Source organism: Mesoplodon densirostris, chromosome 16, assembly GCF_025265405.1.
Source record: "Mesoplodon densirostris isolate mMesDen1 chromosome 16, mMesDen1 primary haplotype, whole genome shotgun sequence".
NCBI lineage: Eukaryota > Metazoa > Chordata > Mammalia > Artiodactyla > Ziphiidae > Mesoplodon > Mesoplodon densirostris.
The window spans coordinates 65,799,370-65,818,922 of NC_082676.1; the positions used below are offsets into that span (position 1 = coordinate 65,799,370).

The 19,553-nt window shown below is 47.7% G+C and overlaps 1 protein-coding gene across 2 annotated transcripts; it reads right to left on the bottom strand.

Annotated features, from left to right (window-relative positions):
• Nucleotides 1-114: 114 nt before the first annotated feature.
• On the bottom strand, nt 115-18,633 carry JPT2 (Jupiter microtubule associated homolog 2). Of its 2 annotated transcripts, none has more exons than XM_060078410.1 (5): nt 17,908-18,067; nt 13,565-13,704; nt 8,725-8,867; nt 5,366-5,411; nt 115-4,462 (listed from the first exon to the last, which is right to left on the bottom strand). In XM_060078410.1, exons 2-5 carry the CDS (start codon nt 13,698-13,700, stop codon nt 4,281-4,283), a joined length of 507 nt encoding a protein of 168 aa, XP_059934393.1. In that variant the 5' UTR covers nt 13,701-13,704; nt 17,908-18,067; the 3' UTR covers nt 115-4,280. The 2 variants fall into 2 exon arrangements, with proteins under 2 accessions (XP_059934393.1, XP_059934392.1); XM_060078409.1 differs by lacking the exon at nt 17,908-18,067 and adding an exon at nt 18,538-18,633 and having other exon boundaries at nt 117-4,462.
• Between the last annotated feature and the right edge of the window lie 920 nt (nt 18,634-19,553).

Consider the following 19,553-nt stretch of genomic DNA (forward strand, 5'->3'; position numbering starts at 1 on the left):
CTAGCTAACTGTAAAACTGAGCCTAAAACAATTACCAACCTACTAGGAGTGTTATGAAGATCACAAAAGGGGCTTAGTACAATCTCTAGCAAATAGTAAGCATGCAATAGACTTGTTTTATATTCTCAAAATAAGCCAGGACAAACAGAGGAAATGTATAATTTCTTCTGGTAAGCAAGTTACAGAGAAAGCTGGTGAATGTTTTGGGGAATGTTTCTGACTTCTGCTCTAAGCCCTTCCAAGAAATATGGCCCCTTTTCAATTCCTGAAATAGCAAATACAGTAGGCCAGACACCACTACCACAGTCAGAGGCCAACTGACTTGTCATCAACTTTATAATAGTTTTTACCATTAACGTGTATGGGCAGATTTGTTACTTGAAACTGGTTAAAGAAAAAGGAGTTTTAACAAAATGATATGCTGGATAATTCTTGATGCTTACTAAAGAACACTAGTACTCTCTTGAGAGCTCAAGCTAACTGAATTAGAACTTGCTTCCTTTACAATTTGTAAAGATAATACGCTATTCAACTTTTTCTCTTTCTCATTACAAGACCCTAAAATGTAAGTTGGGCACACAGGTTTCAAAAGTTCTATCAATACTTTAACTTCGAAGTATCCACCCCTAATGCCTGCTAAAAACGCACCTACGTCCCTGTAATGTCCCTCTCATTTCTTCCTAAGTTAAAGTTTAGATAGCACTTTGTAGTCACACACAGAACAGGAATATTTCATTCATGAGCTCCAAGAACGCTAAGAATTAAGAATATAACGAGTTCAGAAGAAACGAACGGGATAATATAGGAGGAGGTGTAGACATCCTTGCAGGATTCAACTCACAAAGATGTTAGAACAAGTTATGTTCTGTCCAAAGAGCCGTGTATTTCTGGACAAGGCACAGGACCTGAAGAGGGAACCCTTAGATGTCTTCCACTTCTTCACCATAATCCAGGGGAGCCCACCTTGCTCCTCTGACTCAGCCACTGCCTGACCTCTGGAGACAAACAGGCTGTGACACTCCAAAACCACAGTGCTTGCCTGCAGCTGGAGCAGCTGCTACAAATAGGTGATGTGCTGGTGCCAGTGCCTAGCCCAGTTCTGGGAACATGCTCTCAGATGAACAAGTGAAGACAGTGTCAGGTCACCCATGCTGGGTTTCCTTCTGAACTGCTGTCCAGTTAGTTGGCCCTGATGCAGCAGTCTTCTAGAAGGAAGCCTCCTCTAGTGGAGCTCTTCCAGGCAGGCAGTCTGAGAAGCTCCACCACCCTGAGTCCACTTAATACACTTAAAGATATTAAGTTTTCTTGTAGGACATATGAAAATAGCTAATATATAAGAAAGAAGAAAAATCTATGCTTTCTCTGCAGGACCTGAATCTACAGGCAGATTCTAATAGCTCAGCACGTCATCTACTCACTGTCAGGCTTTCATGGAAGTTTCAAAGTCAACTCAGAGGCAAATTCTTCAGGAAAACAAGTGGTGTTAAGAGTGGAAAAAGAATTATTACCTTCAATTTACGTAAACTGAAAGAACGCTGCCACATTCCTGTCCATTCTATTCAAAGCCAACTCTTTGGTTTTCAAATGAAAAAAACTTAAATCCATAAACTTTGAGAAGATTAATTTGGCATCTTCTGGTTTAAAAAAAAAAAAAGGCAAACCCCTCCAACCAATGAAAAGCTACAAGGGAAGGAGCAGAGTTCAGGCACTCTGGGGAATGGACGTGGAGGAAACACACGGACATGTCCACCCGCCCACCTGCACGCACACACACTGTGCACACAACCAATAGGCAAAGACTCTGAGTACGTGACTGCTAAGTTTAATTCAACGGCTACACCCACTCCTGCCTTGTAAAAATAACAGAATGCTCCTCTCAAAGTTACATCGAGATGGGAGCACAGGTTTGTTGTTTTTGATACAGCTTTACAAAAAGTTGGCACCAAATGCACATAAAGTTTTAAGGCTTAATAAAAATACAGATGAGTAATTTCTCAATGCAGCTTGGAGGTTGAGAAAAGGATGCTAAGAGTTAATGAAGCTTCCAAATACAGGCAGTCCCCAATGTACAGAGCATTTTCCAAATGTAAATGGCCTCCCCCATCAGGTTCAAAGGACCAAAAACTTTTCTGCTGCTCCTCCCAGTGACCAGACTGCTCAGGGCTCTCTAAACCCATGCCCACGGCCCCAAGGAGGGAAAGGAAGAGGGAAGATGGGAACAAAAGTAAGGTGATGTGGTCACTGCTGCCCAGAGGCTCTGCTCTGGTTGTTTTCCTCCTTCCCCCAGGCCTCTAACCCCAGCTCTGCTCTGGAAGTCCCTGCCAGGGGACAGATCTAAACAGCTCTTCCCCTCATGTAACTGACGGGGACACCGAAGCCCCGAGGGCCAGCAGCACATCAGGGTCTTCTTGGCGATCCAATTTGGAATTCACAAATCATTTTCTTGTATATTAAAAAAAAAAAAGTTATAAATAGCAGTTCATTTCTACCTTTGGAACATCTTATTGTAAGTTAAACAAGTTAGTGTGTTTGAGCTTAAAAGCTAACCACCATTTATGACATTTTTAATGTGGAAAAAAATGAATTCCAGACAACTTTCCTATAAATGATCATTTGAAGGATGGAGGACATAGGAAGCACTTGATAGAGTCACATGGAATCAGTGTTTCTCGGCTCCAAAGTCAGCAGGGGGACAGAAAAGCAAAGTGTCTTTGCTTGGCAAAGCACCATGTGAACCCCCCCAGCGCCGGTGGAGGATGTGGAGTTTGGCAGGGAGCTCCTGCAGGCACTTGAGCGTCCAGGCCACTAGGAGTGTGACTACATTTTAACGATGAAGACATTTTTAGCACCTGCATTAGCTTTGTAGGCACTCGTACCAGGAGCTCCAACCCAAACTGTTGGTCCCACGTGACTGCTGTACAGGAACCGACACCGTAGCCCTTTAGAGGCTCAATGGGAGAAACTTTCACCTGACAGATTACAGCAGCACGATTCTTGCCAGTCCATTATCTTTGCTGGCAAATACCATGGAATGGGCCAGTTGAGACTTTTCTGCCAAACTATTTAATCTCTTGGCGTAAGGTCTCTAAGACTCATCTGGAAACTGTGAATATGATCTAGAAGTTCTGCAAAGCTTTATAAAGGGTGGCCTAAGAACACTTTCCTTACTCTTTGGTGTACCTGAGCAACAGACTTTTTTCTAGAAACGTGTCAGAAACAGACCAGAGTCAGCAGTTACTGATGTAAAGCTGGTACTTGAGAGAACGGGTCTTGAGCTATTAGGACAGAATCTAAACCTAAGAACCCAAGGTTCTCAAGCATCTCTTCTTCCCACTGTCAGCAGGAATATAAAGGAAGACACATGTAGGAGTTAAACAATCCCATTACCTGGATATATCTGGGTAGTTTTAAAGTCCTATAGAAGTTAGTGGCCTTGTAGATAGGAAGTGTTGCTGGTGAAGAGAACTGTCCACATTGTTGGTGAGGAGCAAAGGCCTAGACTTGAGGCTGATGAGGAAAAAAGCAACAGTTCACAAGCAAAACTGCCTGTAAAGAGCCCAAAACCAGTCTCTCGTGGATGAAAGGGAGAGATTTCTACATAAGATCTGGCCAAGGATTGAGAGCGCAGAAGCGGGGCACCTTGGGAGATCAGGGTACAAAATCTTTCCATAAAGCGTAAGACTGAGAACGACATTTTGGTTTTTTGTTGACAGCTGCTGAGGAAAAGCAATGAAGATGTTTCAAGAAAATCTGTGGAACTGAAGTGAAAAACACTGGGGTTGAAGTCCCAGAAACAGAGACCATGTCCATGAAGGATAAACAGCATCAGGATCTGAGGGGTCTATCCAGATACCCACCCTCCCCACCCCACTAGGGTTTCAGTGTGTCTTGCTCTTCTATCCCACAGTAATGGACACGTGGTTTCTGGATTTCTCTCAAAGGCTTTAAACTCTGCTACTGTGTTAGTGACTCCTAGATACCCAATTAGCCAACACACCAAGGACGTGAAGACCCCCCACACCTCAGGCGCACCTGCCTGGCACCACCTCCCTGCCCACCCACCCGAGAGCTCCTCTCACACCAGGGATCACGTTCCCGCCCTTGGTGTCCGGGAGGTGAGGTCTCCGGCTTCTTGTGATGGCAGTGGAGCTGGAGCAGCAGCTTCAGGTGTCCACCCAACAGACCCTCTCCCCACCCTGCTCCTTCAGGCTAAAGAAACTATAATTTTGAAATCTTATCTCTCGAGTTTCTTGTCTGGCTATGGAGGACGCAGCAACGTCTTAGTAGAAGGAGATGCTGGACTTGCCTCCAGGCGGGTTCAGGACTTTGTTGTGGGAGCGAGGCCTCGGGCCCAGCCTGGGCTCATGGCTGTCAACGGTGGATGCAGGCTCCTGGGCGCGGGCTGCTTCTCTCGGGCCACCTGGCTCACCCGGCTCTTGTCTGGGGGAGGCGCTGGCTGCGGCTGCGGGACAAAGTCAGCACAGCGTCCTGTTAGAGGCTGCCTGCCACCCAACGGGCAAGGGCACGCCGTCTGGGGAAATGCGAAAGCAGCAGAGCAGGTTCTGCCTGCCCCAGGGCTGGGCTGAAGCTGGGCTGGTACTGAAACACGCTTGGAGAAATCCTTGAGGGATTATCTCCACACTGCTTGCTGGACTCCACTCCCCTCCATCCCACCTCAAGTATGAAAAGGAGACGTCCTCAAAGTGAGCTCGTCTTAAGTGGGGGGCCCAGCAAGGCAAGGCAGGGTTACTCTGGACTTTCTGAATGAACGAATTCCCATCTCTTCCTAATCGACAAAGGGAAATGGTGACCCGAAGGCAGAAATCAGTGCCTGCAGTCAGCTCAGAGGACCATGGGGGACTGACTGGGCCTGATACCCAAGCCCCATGAGCGGGGCAGCTCACTGCTGAGCAGCTCACTGCTGAGCGACCCATCAGGGGGGAGCCCCGCCCCCACCACAGCCCCCACTGCTCCTCCTCACCGCCGCCCCCATCTTCCTCCCCTACCCTCCTTCATGCCCTTCTCTTCTGCCACGTCTGAAAGTGCTGCCCTTGGTCACAAGTTCACTGAAGGCTTTGGACCCTTGCCCTTCACTACATGAGATGACCTTCTAGAAGAGGACGCCTTGGCCTTAGGCCCAGGCTGACCAGCACTGACAGGAGGTGCAGAAAAGCCAGTGGGAATGCTGTCACCAGAAGTAACCGAGCCCATTTCCCCTGCCTCCTTCCAACACAAAACCCTCCCGCAATCACCACAACTCTGCTGTCTTCACCGCAGGCTGCGGGGGCACCGGGTTTTCCCTCCCCACCCACCAGCGGCCTCTGCAAAGCGTGAGCCCCAGGGAAGGGACAGAAAACAAGCTCACCTCTAAGGTCCAGTGTGTCCTCTCCCTCACACAGGAACACGTGGTCCTGTAACGAGGCAAACCCAGGTCAATCCGCCACTCGGACACCTCCTACCTCGCGCAGGCAGACGACGGGAAAGGCGTGGATGACCTGGGTCTATTTTTACCTTTAAAAAGTTTTTATTTGGACAATTTTAACCATAAACAAAGCAGAGAGAAGAGCCCCATGAGCCCCCAGGCAACCTGCTCTACAGCAAGTGACATCAGCTTGCTCGCCTCCATTCTGGTCTCAGCCACACATGCCTCCCAACTTCCAGCCCTCCACCCCTTAGTGGGATTATTTGAAAGCAAATCCCATATTTCATTTATCCATAAATATTTCAAGATGTGGCTCTTTAAAATGTCCTAAAAAACTCTCTCGCAACTACAAAAATTAATGACTCCTTAAATGTCTTAACACGTAGTCAAGTTTAAACTCAGCACACGTTCTCACAGCCATCTGTGTTGCACTGTGTGTCAGAACTTAATTCCTCTTTAGGGCTGAATAATATAACATCACATGTGTACAGCACAGCACATTCTGTTCACCCATTCATCTGCCGATGGACATTTGGGTTGTTTCCACTCTTTTGTTATTGTGAATAATACTATTAAAATTAAGTGTACAAGTATCTGTTTGAGTTCTTGTTTGCACAATTGGGGGTATATATCTAAGAGTAAAACTGCTGGATCATATGATAAATTCTACGTTTAGTGTACAAGTATCTGTTTGAGTTCTTGTTTGCACAATTGGGGGTATATACCTAAGAGTAAAACTGCTGGATCATATGATAAATTCTATGTTTAACTTCTTCAGAAACTGCCAAACTGTTTTCCACAGCGACTGCACCATTATACATTCCCAAGAGCAGTGTATCAGGGTTCCAATTTCTCCACACCCTCACCATTTCTTATTTTCCATTTTTTTTGATAATAGCCATCCTAGTGGGTGTTAAGTGGTATCTCATTGTGATTTTGATTTGCATTTCTCCACTAAGGATGTTCAGCATCTTTTCATATGCTGATTGACCATTTGTGTGTCTTCTTTGGAGAAATGTCTATTCAAATGCTTTGTCCCCTTTTTTTCTGGTTCTGAAATTTTTTTAAAATTTATTTTATTCAAGTATAGCTGATTTACAATGTTGTGTTAATTTCTGCTGTACAGCAGTGATTCAGTTATACATATATATATATATATATATACATTCTTTTTCATATTCTTTTCCATTATGGTTTATCACAGGATACTGAATATAGTTCCCTGTGCTATACAGTAGGAGGATCTTGTTTATCCATTCTATATGTAATAGTTTGCATCTGCTAACCCCAAACTCCCACGCCATCCCTCCCCCTTGCCTCTGCCCATTTCTGAATGTGGTTGTCTTTTTGTTGCTGAATTGTAAGGGTTCTTTACATATTCTGGCTAGATAGCAAACCTTTGTCATATATGTGATGTGCAAATACTTTCTCCCATTCTGTGCGCTGTCTTTTCATTCTCTTGATAGTATCTTTTGATGCGCAAAAGTTTTTTGTTTTTTTTTTTCTTTTTGCGGTATGTGGGCCTCTCACTGTTGTGGCCTCTCCCGTTGCGGAGCACAGGCTCCGGATGCGCAGGCCCAGCGGCCATGGCTCACGGGCCCAGCCGCTCCGCGGCATATGGGATCCTCCCAGACCGGGGCACGAACCCGTATCCCCTGCATCGGCAGGCGGACTCTCAACCACTTGCGCCACCAGGGAGGCCCCGCAAAAGTTTTTAATTTTAATGAAGTTCAACTTATTTATTTAAATTTTGTTGCCTGTTTTTGGTGTCACATTTAAGGAACCACTGCTGAATCCAAGAATAAGATCTGTCTCTATATTTTGAGTTCATTTTTGTACATGGTGTAAGGTAAGGGTCCATCTTCATTCTTCTCATGTGCACATTCAATTTCCCAGCACCATTGTTGGAGAGATTGCTCTCCCCTCACGAATGATCTTGACACTCTTGTGGAAATATCAATGAACCAGGTGTGAGTTATTTCTCAGCTCTCAATTCTATTCTGTTGGTCTACATGCCAGCACCATGCTGTTTTGATTCATGTAGTTTTGCAGTAAGCTTTGAAATTGGGAAGTGTGACCCTCCAATTTTGTTCATTTTCAAGATTGTTTGGCCATTCAGGGTCCCTTGAGATTCCATATGAATTTTAGGATAGGTCTTTCCATTTTTTTCAAAAAACAAACAAACAAAACACCACAAACAAAAACAAACCAAAAAACCAAACCACACCACTGTTGGAACTTTGATTTGATTGATATGAGGATTGGTCTGACTCAGCCTTGGTTGTTTTGATAAGAATTCAAAGGTGGTCCATGGGGCTTCCCTGGTGGTGCAGTGGCTGAGTCCGCCTGCCAATGCAGGGGACACGGGTTTGTGCCCTGGTCCAGGAATATCCAACGTGCCGTGGAGCGGCTGGGCCCGTGAGCCATGGCCGCTGAGCCTGGGCGTCTGGAGCCTGTGCTCCTCAACGGGAGAGGTCACAACAGTGAGAGGCCTGCATACCACAGGAAAAAAAAAAAAAAGGTGGTCCATGATGAACTTCTATCACGAAGCCTATAATTTTTGGAGGTGTCGTTTTGTGATGTTAGCAGCCACTGATGATTACCACCCAGATCTACAATTTCATTACAAGTTTGCAAAATGGTGATATTTGAATTCTGTTATTCCTTCTTCATTTATGGGCTGGAATACTTTTATAAAAGGAAACTTTCCCTCAATAGCTGTCATCCTGAGGTACAGTTCGTGCAAGAAACACTGGCTAAGTGCTTGATTCTATGTCAGCAGTTTTCCAGATGGTCCTCTGACATTCTCCGAAGGTGACAAATTAGATTTTTTTTTTTTTTTTTTTACAAATTAGATTTTTAAAAATATTGTCAGGAATCCATAAATTCTAAGTATTTGGTGAATTTTAATCCGATACAGTTACTGTACTTATTGATTGATGACCACTAAAAATAGTGGAATGTTTATGAGAGGTGAACTCCTGTTTTACATTCAGTATTATAAATATCCTCAGCATCCATCCGTGATGTGCAGAGAAGGGCAGTGGCCTACCTGCAGTGGGCTGCCCCCACCACCAGCGACCCCCAAGGCTCGAGTTATCACGAGGCGGGAATACATTCCTCCGATGACTCAGGAGAGCTCTGAAACTCGGTGACTAATGACTGCAGCCAGGAAAAGCAATGTCACCCATTTTGTCTCTTCCTAATAACATGTCACACCTGCCTCAGAGCCTTTTTAAGAGTACCTGGCTCAAGTTTTGCTTTTCTTACTCTCATGTCTGCTATCTGTATGCAGTCCATACCTTGGGTTTGTTTGGGTGTGCCATGGGTGAAGTAGCAGCGACTGGGGAGCCAAAAATGTCACTGGTCTTCCCACCAGGGGGGTTCAGACGCTGTCGAGTCTGCACAGGCATGGATTCATCAAATATACCACTTCCTTTCCCCCCTGCAGAAAAAATCAGGATGGTTAGCAACCCGGAACATCCACCCCACCCACCCTCCACACTCGTGACTTCAGAGACCTCCTCTCACCACAGTGCCAGTCCTGAATTCAGGCCAACAAGGGTGGGGTGATCAGGTTGATGAGCATCCCTAAAGACCCATGTCAAACCCAGCCCCTTTCCCGGGGGCCAGCTGGGGCCTTCCTCATGAGAACTGAGCTGTACCGGGCTTGCCGCTAGGAGCAAGATGGTAAGATGGCATAAAACAGCATTTTCCCCTCTAGAATTTCCTTAACCCTGAACTTTTCATGTTTTCCTGCTGAAGAATCTTCTACGTTAAAGCCATGAAAAGTTCTTTCATAGATTAAAAGCAAACATCCGCTAAATTCTGAAGTCAGACAGAACTGAATTAAGAACATGCCCTATTCAAGGCAAACCTGTAATCTGGAAAACAACATTTACTGAGAATGACTACTCTCCTCACCTCAATCTGTCTGGAACTTCCAGTGACAACTAGATATGTCACTGAATTACAGACATTTAACATCTTTGCTGCCAAGTAGAAATGATTTGATGAGCTACAATGAAAATATGCATCTCAGATGTAAGTTCTTATAAGCTGATGGCTAAGGCATGGACGTGAGAAGTAAATTTCGACGTTAAACAGGAAGATGCTAGCACACGCCACCAGCCCGTTCCCCTCTGCACTCAGCAAACACCAGCACCTCCCTTCCACCAAGCGCCCACTAAGATTTATAATCTTACAGAAGAAAGAAGGTGCATCCACAAATGGCTATGAGACCAGACACATGTTGCTAGCCTCCTCTGCGCCCCACATTCCTCACCCTTCGAACAGCGGTGGTACAAGGCCCTTCCTCACAGCGCTGTGAGGGGATTCAGTGACTCACTGTCGCTTGTGTGTCAAATGCTTACGACAACACTGGGGACATAAATGCTCAGTGAGCATTTGCTAAAGAAGCTTCCCTTGGACACTGTTCAGTGAAAAAGGCACAAAACGATCTAGACAGCACACAGCGTCTTACTGTAAAAGGAAGGGTATTCTTATCCACCTGTATGTGAATAAAGGGCACTGGTTACTCAACTTTCCTCCCTGCAAAGTGCTCCCCTCTGGGGGCCATGTGTCTGCTCAGGAAATGGGGTGGCTGTGGTGCAGGGGCTTAGGACTGCTAAACATATTCATTTTTATAGTTGTGATCTTTGTTGACTGTCTCCAAGAAATTCAGTTTTAAACAGTCACTTCTTGGCTGTAATAACCCATACTGTTAGAACAGGGGCCAGTTGAACCGTGAGAGGAGCACAGAGCTCCGAGGAGGAGGAGGCTCCATGGGGGGCTTGTCCCCTCGCAAGCCCTCAGCCTCGACCAGCCTTTCAGGATGCCGGTTGGTCGTCTGGGGGACACAAAGCACAGCTCCATAAGGATGGGAACCTGGCCCTGGAAGCTTTTCTAGGCCAGGAGAAGCTTGGGACTGACCGCAGGAAGATGCACATATTCATCTCGTTTGAGGCCGATCATAAGCCTTCCAGCCCCAGCCACGGCTTCCCAGGGACCCACAGCCCTCGGGCTGGGGCAGGCGGCACAGCATGGGGTCAGGGCCCAGTGCCAGGCAGGATCCTGCTCAGCCGCTGACCAACTGTGTGACAGCACCTGGCTGGGGTCATTGGTGAGATAAGTGGGTCGACACACGTGGAGTGGGCAGAGCAGAGCGTGGAAAGGAAGCTCCCAGTCATGCTGCCGGGCTGCTGTTACGAACAGGGTGTCGTCAGCAGAAATGTTTGGACTACAAAGTGGAGAAAAGCTGCTGCCCGAGGTCACCCCTCACTGCTTGTTACCACGCTGCTACTGGTCATGCTTAAGTAAATTCTTTCTAAGATCGCGTTCAGCTTATTTTAAAATGCAAGATAAAAATAAAAGTAACTCAATTTTAAGTTTTTGGTTAAAGGCACTGCTCATTTAAAAACATTTTAAAAACTATGAAACATGACACAGACAAGTACCTAAGATATAAATAAAGCAAACACCCAAGTAACGATCACAGATGATCACAAGTCTTACAGAATGCTATCAACTCCCAAAAACCTGTGTGGTTCTGTGTCCGAATTTTCTGGAAACTACAAACTTCTTCTAGTTTTACCATGTATATGTCCAACCCTAAACAACACAGTTCTGTTTTTGAATTTTATGAAAAGTAAAATAATAGACACACTGCACGTCTATTATTCAACATTTTACCTGAAAGATGAATTCGGCTATGAAGGTGGAAAAGATGCTCAATTCACTCATAATTGAAGAAAAATAAATTCAAGATATACTTTTTAAAGAACCAAATCACAAGGCACAGCGCCTTGCGTGGGGAGCAAGCGCTACAGACGTCCTGGAGCACACGTCTGAAGACCAGTGGAAGCACCAGCATTTTATTTATTTATTTTTATTATGATTATTTATTTTTGGCTGTGTTGGGTCTTCGTTGCTGCACGCGGGCTTTCTCTAGCTGCGGTGAGAGGGGGCTACTCTTCGTTGCGGTGCACGGGCTTCTCATTGCGGTGGCTTCTCTTGTTGTAGAGCACAGGCTCTAGGTGCACAGGCTTTAGTAGTTGTGGCACAAGGGCTCAGTAGTTGTGGCTCGCAGGCTCTAGAGTGCAGGCTCAGTAGTTGTGGCACATGGGCTTAGTTGCTCTGCGGCATGTGGGATCTTCCAGGGCCAGGGATCAAATCTGTGTCCCCTGCATTGGCAGGCAGATTCTTAACCACTGCGGCACCAGGGAAGCCCTAGAACCATCATTTTAAACTGACCCAGCAATTCCATCTCAGGAAATTTATCCCAACTGGTATATTCAGGAGGTAAGTTGGGAGCACGGGCTTCGGAGTCAGGAAAACCTGCATCCAAAGGCTAGTTCTGCCACCAGCGTGCTGTGGACTCAGGCAGGCCAGTGAACCCTGAGCCTCAGCTTCCTCCTCTGTAAAGCGGGTAACGCCACCTATCCCCCAGGCTGTGGAGATGACCGGCACCCAGCACAGCCCCTGACAAACACCAAATGACCCACCGGTATCAATCACCACTGTCAGGAGGAGGTCTAAACCAGAAGAGTAGATGAAATACGGCACCCGACCAGCCGGGGTTAACTTCCAGTGACGGCCGGTGGCAAGTCCCTTGCTCCGAACGTGCTCCATTAGGCCCTCTCCGGAGTCTGCGGGGTCGAGTCTGCGGGGCTGGACACACCAGCAGGTTCCCTTCTGGGCTGCCCTTGAAATTCATCACAGGTGATTTTCTTCCTTCTTTCCTTTCTTCCCTCCTTCCTCTTTTTTTTTTTTTTTTTAAATGTAATTCATTCATCAGTTAGAAAGAGCTCTTGGGTGACAGGAGGAGGTAGAGGGGGAACTCCGGCGTTTGTTAAATGCTCAACTATCATCACAGAGCGCTTGGCAGGACAGAAAACAAACCCCAAACAACAGGACCGTGAGAAGCAGACAAGGGCGTCCCGTCGCTGTCACGACACCTTGTGACTATGCACAACGTAGGGGTTTTCTAACTCACCAGTCAGGAGGGGCCCAGGCTGCCCACAGGGCACGAGATGGGCGGGGGAACATGAGATTCTGAGGGCCTGGCAAAGCAGCGCCGCCCCACGCTGCCACACTATCTAGAGAACCCGAAGCCCCAGAGACAGCTGCAGCCGCGCATGGTGCCGAGCCAGAGCCACGGCTGCTGGCGCGCCCACCTCCAGTGCCTCCAGTCTGAGTCTATCTGCCGCACCACATCGTTGGTACAAAGGATGAGGGCTGAGCACTCCTGGCCCCGCACCCCCACAAACTGGGCAGGGGAGGATGTTACTCAGCAACAACCACCTGCTTCTCTGTTGTAACTAAATCCATAGATACCACTAACCTCCACCCCTCCTTACCCCCCACCCTAAACCACTGAAAACAACCAAACAACCAAAAAACTAGCTTTTGAATCTATTGCTTTTGTTCCTCTAGGTTTGTCAAGCAATATTTGTACCCAGAATTGGGGTGGGGTAGGGAGCAGTTCCAGCTCTGGTTCTGCTTGATTTCGTTATTTATCCTGTGTTGGGTCTCTCAGATCTTTAAGAATGGAACAAACCTTGTCTTCCCCTCGTAGATACAGACAGGGGAAAGCTCCTCAGGTAACTATCACTGAGCAGCCACTCAGCTGGACCGTCCATCAGCCAAGAGAAACACTCTTCTGAGATTCCCTCCCACTGGAGCCACTAGAAGGTGGGTAAGTAGTGAGGAGCCACACAGATGTGTGCCAGGCTGAGCCACCCATTTTAGTTTCAATCCCACTAACAATCTGATTAAAACTACTCTAAATGCACAATTTGCACGCAATTTCAAGAATCTCAAGGAGTCCACGGGACAATTTGGGGAGCCTCCGTGGTGGGAACCAGAACCCCACCATCTGCCTTTGTATCCTCAGTGACTGTACGCAGCCAGTATCTGATGACAGATGAGGGGGAGTTCCAGAATAACCGAGCCACCTTCAGGACACAAAGCACAAGTCAGGATAAAACTTTCCTTCCACTCTAGGACTCTGATGGCAGGGGGATAACCTGCACCAGAAAATATTTGAAAGGATCAATATAAAGAAAGGGAAAATTTTATCAAAAGAGCAGCACAAAAGAGAACAGGTAGAGGCCAAAGGATTAAGGAGTCAAAAGCCCATACCAGGGGGATTGGTCCTTTTGGGTATGTTCTGAGGTTCTTCAGTTGATCCAAAAATATTAGATGCCATCCTGTCGGGCCTGCGTGGAGATGCGGCTTCTTCTGGACGATCACTCGGCTCTCCTCCCGGGGGCTTCATGGCCCTGCAAGCAGACAGAGTGTGAGGGACTGACAGATGGCCCGGGCGCCACCATCCAGGGGCTGAGGCACAGCCAGACAGGGCAGACATCTGTGGGAAAACCACACACTGTGGCACAACAAGCTCACGGCCGCTGGCCAGCCGGCAAACCTCCCTCCCTGCCCTTGAGTTCCCTTAAAGGTTTTCTCTGCACATCTTGATTATGCCAAGACGTCCAGAGATGCACATACTCTGAAGTTACTCCTGTGACCTTTCATTAGTAAAATTAAAGTTTCCATAAAACAGGCAAACTGAGCCAGTTCAGTCGAACTTAATAGTCACTATAATTAGCAGACAATAGTGCTGGGAGTTATAGCTCACACTCGCTCAGCATTTATACACGCTAGCTCCTGTTCCAAGGACCTGACATGGCCACCCTTTAAGGCAGGCATGATTTTCACAGAGGATGAGTCTGAGCTAAAGAGAGGGCCACACAGGAAGTAGCAGAGCCAGGACTCAGACCCAGGCAGTCTGGCTGCAGAGCTCAGGCTACACCCTAATAATCCTCAACATCCTCTAGAAAAAAACGATGGGGCAGTGCACCACTTACCCACAGAGTAAGCTTGACCCAGAGAGCTGGGTCCTCAAAAGGGCAGCCACTGGCCACTGTGGCCAGTGGGCACTTGGACATGGGGGTCTGGGCTCTGATGTGCTGTAGGTATAGACTACACACCAGACTTCGAAGACTCAGCACAAAGAAGAAAAGGCAAAATATCTCTTTAATTGTATCTTTTACATTGATCACATGTTGAAATAATGTGCACATATTAAGTTGAATAACATCTATTAAACTTAATTTTTCCTGAATCTTTTTACTTTTTAAAATGTGGCTACTAGAAAATTTAAAATTCCTTATGTGGCTCACATTTCTAATGGAAAGTGTCAGCTCAGACCATGGGGAGCACCACCCCCACTAACCCACGTGAGTCCTGGGAATCTACACCAGGCTGATGGTTTCCAGTCCCAAGGTCTGGTACCACCAACGACAAGTTAAACATCAGACAGATCAGAACACACCAGCTTGACCACTGTTCACTTTAGATCGACACATGTGCAGAGTGTCACCCCAGCACACACTGGCATCTTTCAAGTGTGGATTTTAATTAAACACCCACAGAGAGCAGTGCTATTCCCACACTCAGTCACCACCAGCCGAATCTACTGTGGTCTCGATCTTTGGGAATCTGCCATGCACTTGGAGGCTGATATTTCAGAAGTGGATGAGCAGGACCTTGAGTCACTTTTTATTGCAATAACTGAAGAATTAAGAAAATTCCATAAAGCTCTTCCCTGACACCCCGAGAGCATCGGTCTCCTTCAGCAGGGCAGCTTAACACTGAATTCATATGCATCTTTACAGGAAACCTATGGCCGCACTGCAGGATCTTAGCTCTCCCACCAGGGATGGAACCTGTGCCACCTGCAGTGAAAGCATGGAGCCCTAACCACTGGACCGCCAGCGAAGTCCCAGGACACCTGGATGTTCAAACGTATTTTAAAGCAGAGTTTTAAACCACTGAGTGGCCCCTGCTCTTTCACCAGTCCTAAGCAAGAGGACCGCCTGTGACCCCAGACGTTTAGAAAGAAGTGAAACTGCAGAGCTCGCCACACAAAAGCGATGCAGACACTAGAAGAACAGGATGTTTAACATGCTGTTTCCTCAACAGAGCTAGAAAGGGAGCTGATCATTCGTTGTAGTTTAAAGCGAACAGAGTTCTCTGCTCTCAGGACAGCAGAAAGCTCTCGTCTGCTCCAAGGGCCACTAGCGTGCCTGCTCGCTGGGACGGAGACCGCAGGCAGGCCGCTCGCTGCCACTCAAGCCGAGTGCGCAGTGGGCCAGCCTTCCATATGGGTTCAGTCACATCAGCTTGAAGGAAGGGGATGGGGATGCCTGTCCAGCAGTTAGCATTTCCTTAAGGGTTTGATAAAGAAAAAAATTACTCGGTTTAAGGGAAAAAACCTTTTTTAAAAAAATGACCAATAACCAGACTTAAATTAGAAAGGCATTAGTAAGACCTCACGTCAGGCCCTCTGGTGGGGGACACCCGAGGCCATCTGACTCCCACGCCCATTATAAATCTCACAGCCCCGACACAATGACATTCCCGATTTTTCTTGGCATATTTTCAAGCAGGCCCAACAGGCTTGGGTCTCTGAGATCTGCCATCCTCAGAACTGAACTGAACTGAACATCAAGTCTCATACTGGCATGAGTTAAAATTCCTATTTTACTGACTTACTTGCAACACAGCTTTTCTTTGAAACCCTCAAATTGTCAGACCAGATGTGGGATAGGCTCCCCAGCATTCTCTCCTCTCACATTCCACATCCCTGGATACACGCCTCTCCCTGGCCTCTCCCGCTTGCTTCACTCTAACTCGCACATTCCCTGAGCACCTACCACGGGTGGGCCTGCATCAGACCCTGTGGATGGAAAGACAAGCAAGAGCAAGTCCTGGGCCTGGAGAAGCTCCCAGCTTTCTGGTAAGGCTAGAGCTGTGCAGAGGCAGTTTCCGTGTTCTGCATGAGTGATGCCACAGAGGCACTGAGTGTCACTGGAACTCCAAAGACACCTTTGGAGTAGGTAAGGCTCAAATTGTGTCTGTGGTCTCCATGAGGAAAGAGAACCACTGCAGCACAGGAGGTAAGCGATATTTATTTGAAACTGCCAAATGTTAATTTGGGGTGGAGGTAATATGTTATTATATTATTTTGTGTACTTTTCTGTATTTTATTTTACTTTACTTTGAAAAGAAGGGGAGGAAAGTGGTGCCCAAGAATGTTGTAGCAGAGAGATTACTGCACACAATGGCCAAGGTTCCTGGGAAGAGGTGGCAAGCGTCTCCACCACAAAGGCTATGGGGTGGCACTAGGGTCACACAGCCTTGCAGCAATCAAGCAAATCACACAGGCTGCTCGACAGGGTCTCGAATAAACCAGACTGAGAGTTAAATAGACATTTCCATAAAAACAGAAGCTGCAACAATGGCTCAAGGCGGCCCTCACAGGCTCACTATCAAGTGCAGGTACCACTTCGACCCTAATTACAGGAGGGGGATGGGAATACCAGTAGCTCAGACGTCTTGGGGATGACCTTACTACATGGGGATGCTTCCCAGTTATGGCTTCCTTTTTCAGTACCCCTTGGATACATTTCAATGAAGACATTCCAAGTACACAACAGAAACTAAGGGGCACGTGAAAAGAAAATACACACAGCTCAAGTGGACCACAGAACCAGCAGAGCATCGACGCTCACCTGGAGGGACCCATGCTCGTGACCCCCCCTCCAACAGCTTATTCCTGTATCCCAGAAAAGCTATGGGGGACCTGTCAGGCTTGGAGTGAAGCTGCAAAATAGACCTAGATTAAATTCTTTACAAATATACAGCCTACAGCTTAAAAGACCTCAGATTAATGATGGCTAAAGCATAATGCTTTTATAGTTCAAAATCCCTTTAACACCAAATAACCCTTCAGCAAGAAAACAAAAGTAGGGTTTTAAGAGAGGAAAACCTGGCCCAGTAATCTTACAGCCACCACCTGATTCCCTTCACAGCTAAGTAAAAGGCCTGTCGAGCTAGTCAATTCCTTTAAGACAAAGCTACTAACTGATCCCAAGCAGAAGCTTCCAATCGATCATCCAATTAAGATGGGTTTTCCTTCTCCAACATCCTAAAAGGAAGAATTTTCTCCTTATCCTCTCCAAAAACTAATGCCCCAAAGAAATGTGGGTATCAGTTTAGAGCACCAGCTCCGCACTGTCTCCTACAGCTTGGAAGTCAGCCTCACATAAGCGTTCCTCACGGTGCTTATTCGCTAACTGGACCAATGTTTGCTAGGCATCCAGTGCCAGGCTGTGTAAACAAAGAAAGAGTGTACTTAGTGGACAACGGAGAAAGTGCTGGGAAGCAGCCCTTGCCCAGCTGGTGTGGGTGATGCAGAACAGCAGATTTCAGGCACCAGAAACCTGACTCATTCTGAGAACTCCAGGATATACTTCTGGCCCCATATCAGCACAGATCTAGACGAGAGTGATTAATAGTCACTGTTACGTGGGATAATGACATTATTTGGGTAGGAGTATTACTGAATACTGACCTAACTCCCTCAAATTTACAGGGATTTTATCACTCGAAACAATTCTTTTATTTTATGTACTGCTTACCTCAACAGACGTCACACTCTTCTGCTTTTATTGTGGGGCTGGGTCACAGAAATGGCTCACAATAAAGAAAACTCTTAGGCAGCTAAAGAACCAGCTGGACAACGCAAGCTGGCTCCTCCAGCGGCAGGACCGCCAGCTCTGGCGACTCTATGTGACTCCCAATATCCATTGCTCTACAAGCTAAAAAGAAAGCAAGCGCGCTGCTATATGTTCCTGAGTGTTTAAACCCAGTCTCTCTCCTATCACTTGCTGTCCCGCCTGTTTCCTTGTCAGTAAAGTGGGAGGGCGCCGCCTGGCTCCCGGGCTGCGGCAGTGCTGAGGGCTCCCGGGACGGGACTTTGCCCCGAGGCCCATCCACTGGCGCACACGCCGCAGGGCCCCAGAATCCCAGCAGCGCCGCCACGCCCGCCCCCCCGCAGCAGACGGCTCGGCCAGCATCTCCGGCGCGCTCGCCAATGAAGGGGCACGTGCTGGGACCGGACGCGCGGGGAGGCGCAGTCAGGCCTCCGGGTCCCGCGGGCGCGCCCACCTCCCCGACCCGGCCGCGGAGGCCCCGGCTCTGTGAGCTCACCGCGGCCGCCCCGCCGCCCCCGCGCGACCCACGTGACCGTGGCTGCGCCCGCGCCGCACCTGGAGCCGGCCCGGCCTCCCTTGCTCTCCGGCGCCCGGAACATGTCGACCGCCTCTCGGAGCCTCCCGGCCGCCTCGCCGTCCTTCCCGCCCGGCCCCGCGCGACCCGAGGCCCGCCTTCTCGCTCTTATTGGGCGCCGCCGACACCAGTCAAGCTGCATCAGCCTATCGTGGTGTCGGACTCCGCCCCACGAGACAGAAACTTGGTGAGGCCGGCACCGCGCTCGCAGCCGATTGGTGAGAACAGGTACGGCTCGCGGCGCCGGGCGCCGCCATTGAGCAGTAAGCCGGCGGGGGAATGGCCCTCCCGACTCCCCCGAGGTGGGCGGGGTCGGGCACTATCCGGGCACCTGGCCGAAACTCCCCGCAGCCTCGCGGCGGCCTCCCGCCCGCTGCCCGGGTCTGCCGTGCCGGCGCCAAGCAGCACCGAGCTGGGTCCAGCCTGTCCGGAGACGCTTGGTTTTCGCCAGCCAGTCAATGGCACGTGGATACGTGGCCAAAGGAAACGGAATCGCAGTTCCTCTGTCCCGCACGTCGTAGGGGCAAGAACACTAACTCAGAAATGGGAAGCAAGGGATAAAGTGTGCCAGCTGTCTGATTTCTAGCTCAAAAAAACAAAACACATTCAGCAGTGTTTTGTTGCTCAGTTACACTGTGGACAGCCCATCGATTCCTCTGAGATCTCACCAGATGAGAGCTATTTGGGCTGTTTGCAAAGTGCACACTTAAAAAGAAAAAAGCAGAAACAGTAATTATTAGATCAAGTATTAGTATGTATTTATGCACAATAATAAAAACAGATTTACAAGTTGAACTGGAAATTTAAACATAAGAAGTTTAACAGCTTTTGTTTATTATATTAAATAACCAAACACCTTTTATTCCCAAAATTGGTAAAGAATAAATAATATAATTTACAATATGGTACAAAAAATAATCAGGAAGGACAGGCATTCTGCTTTATACATACACTGTATATGTATATTTATAACTTATAAAACAAATTCACATCTCAA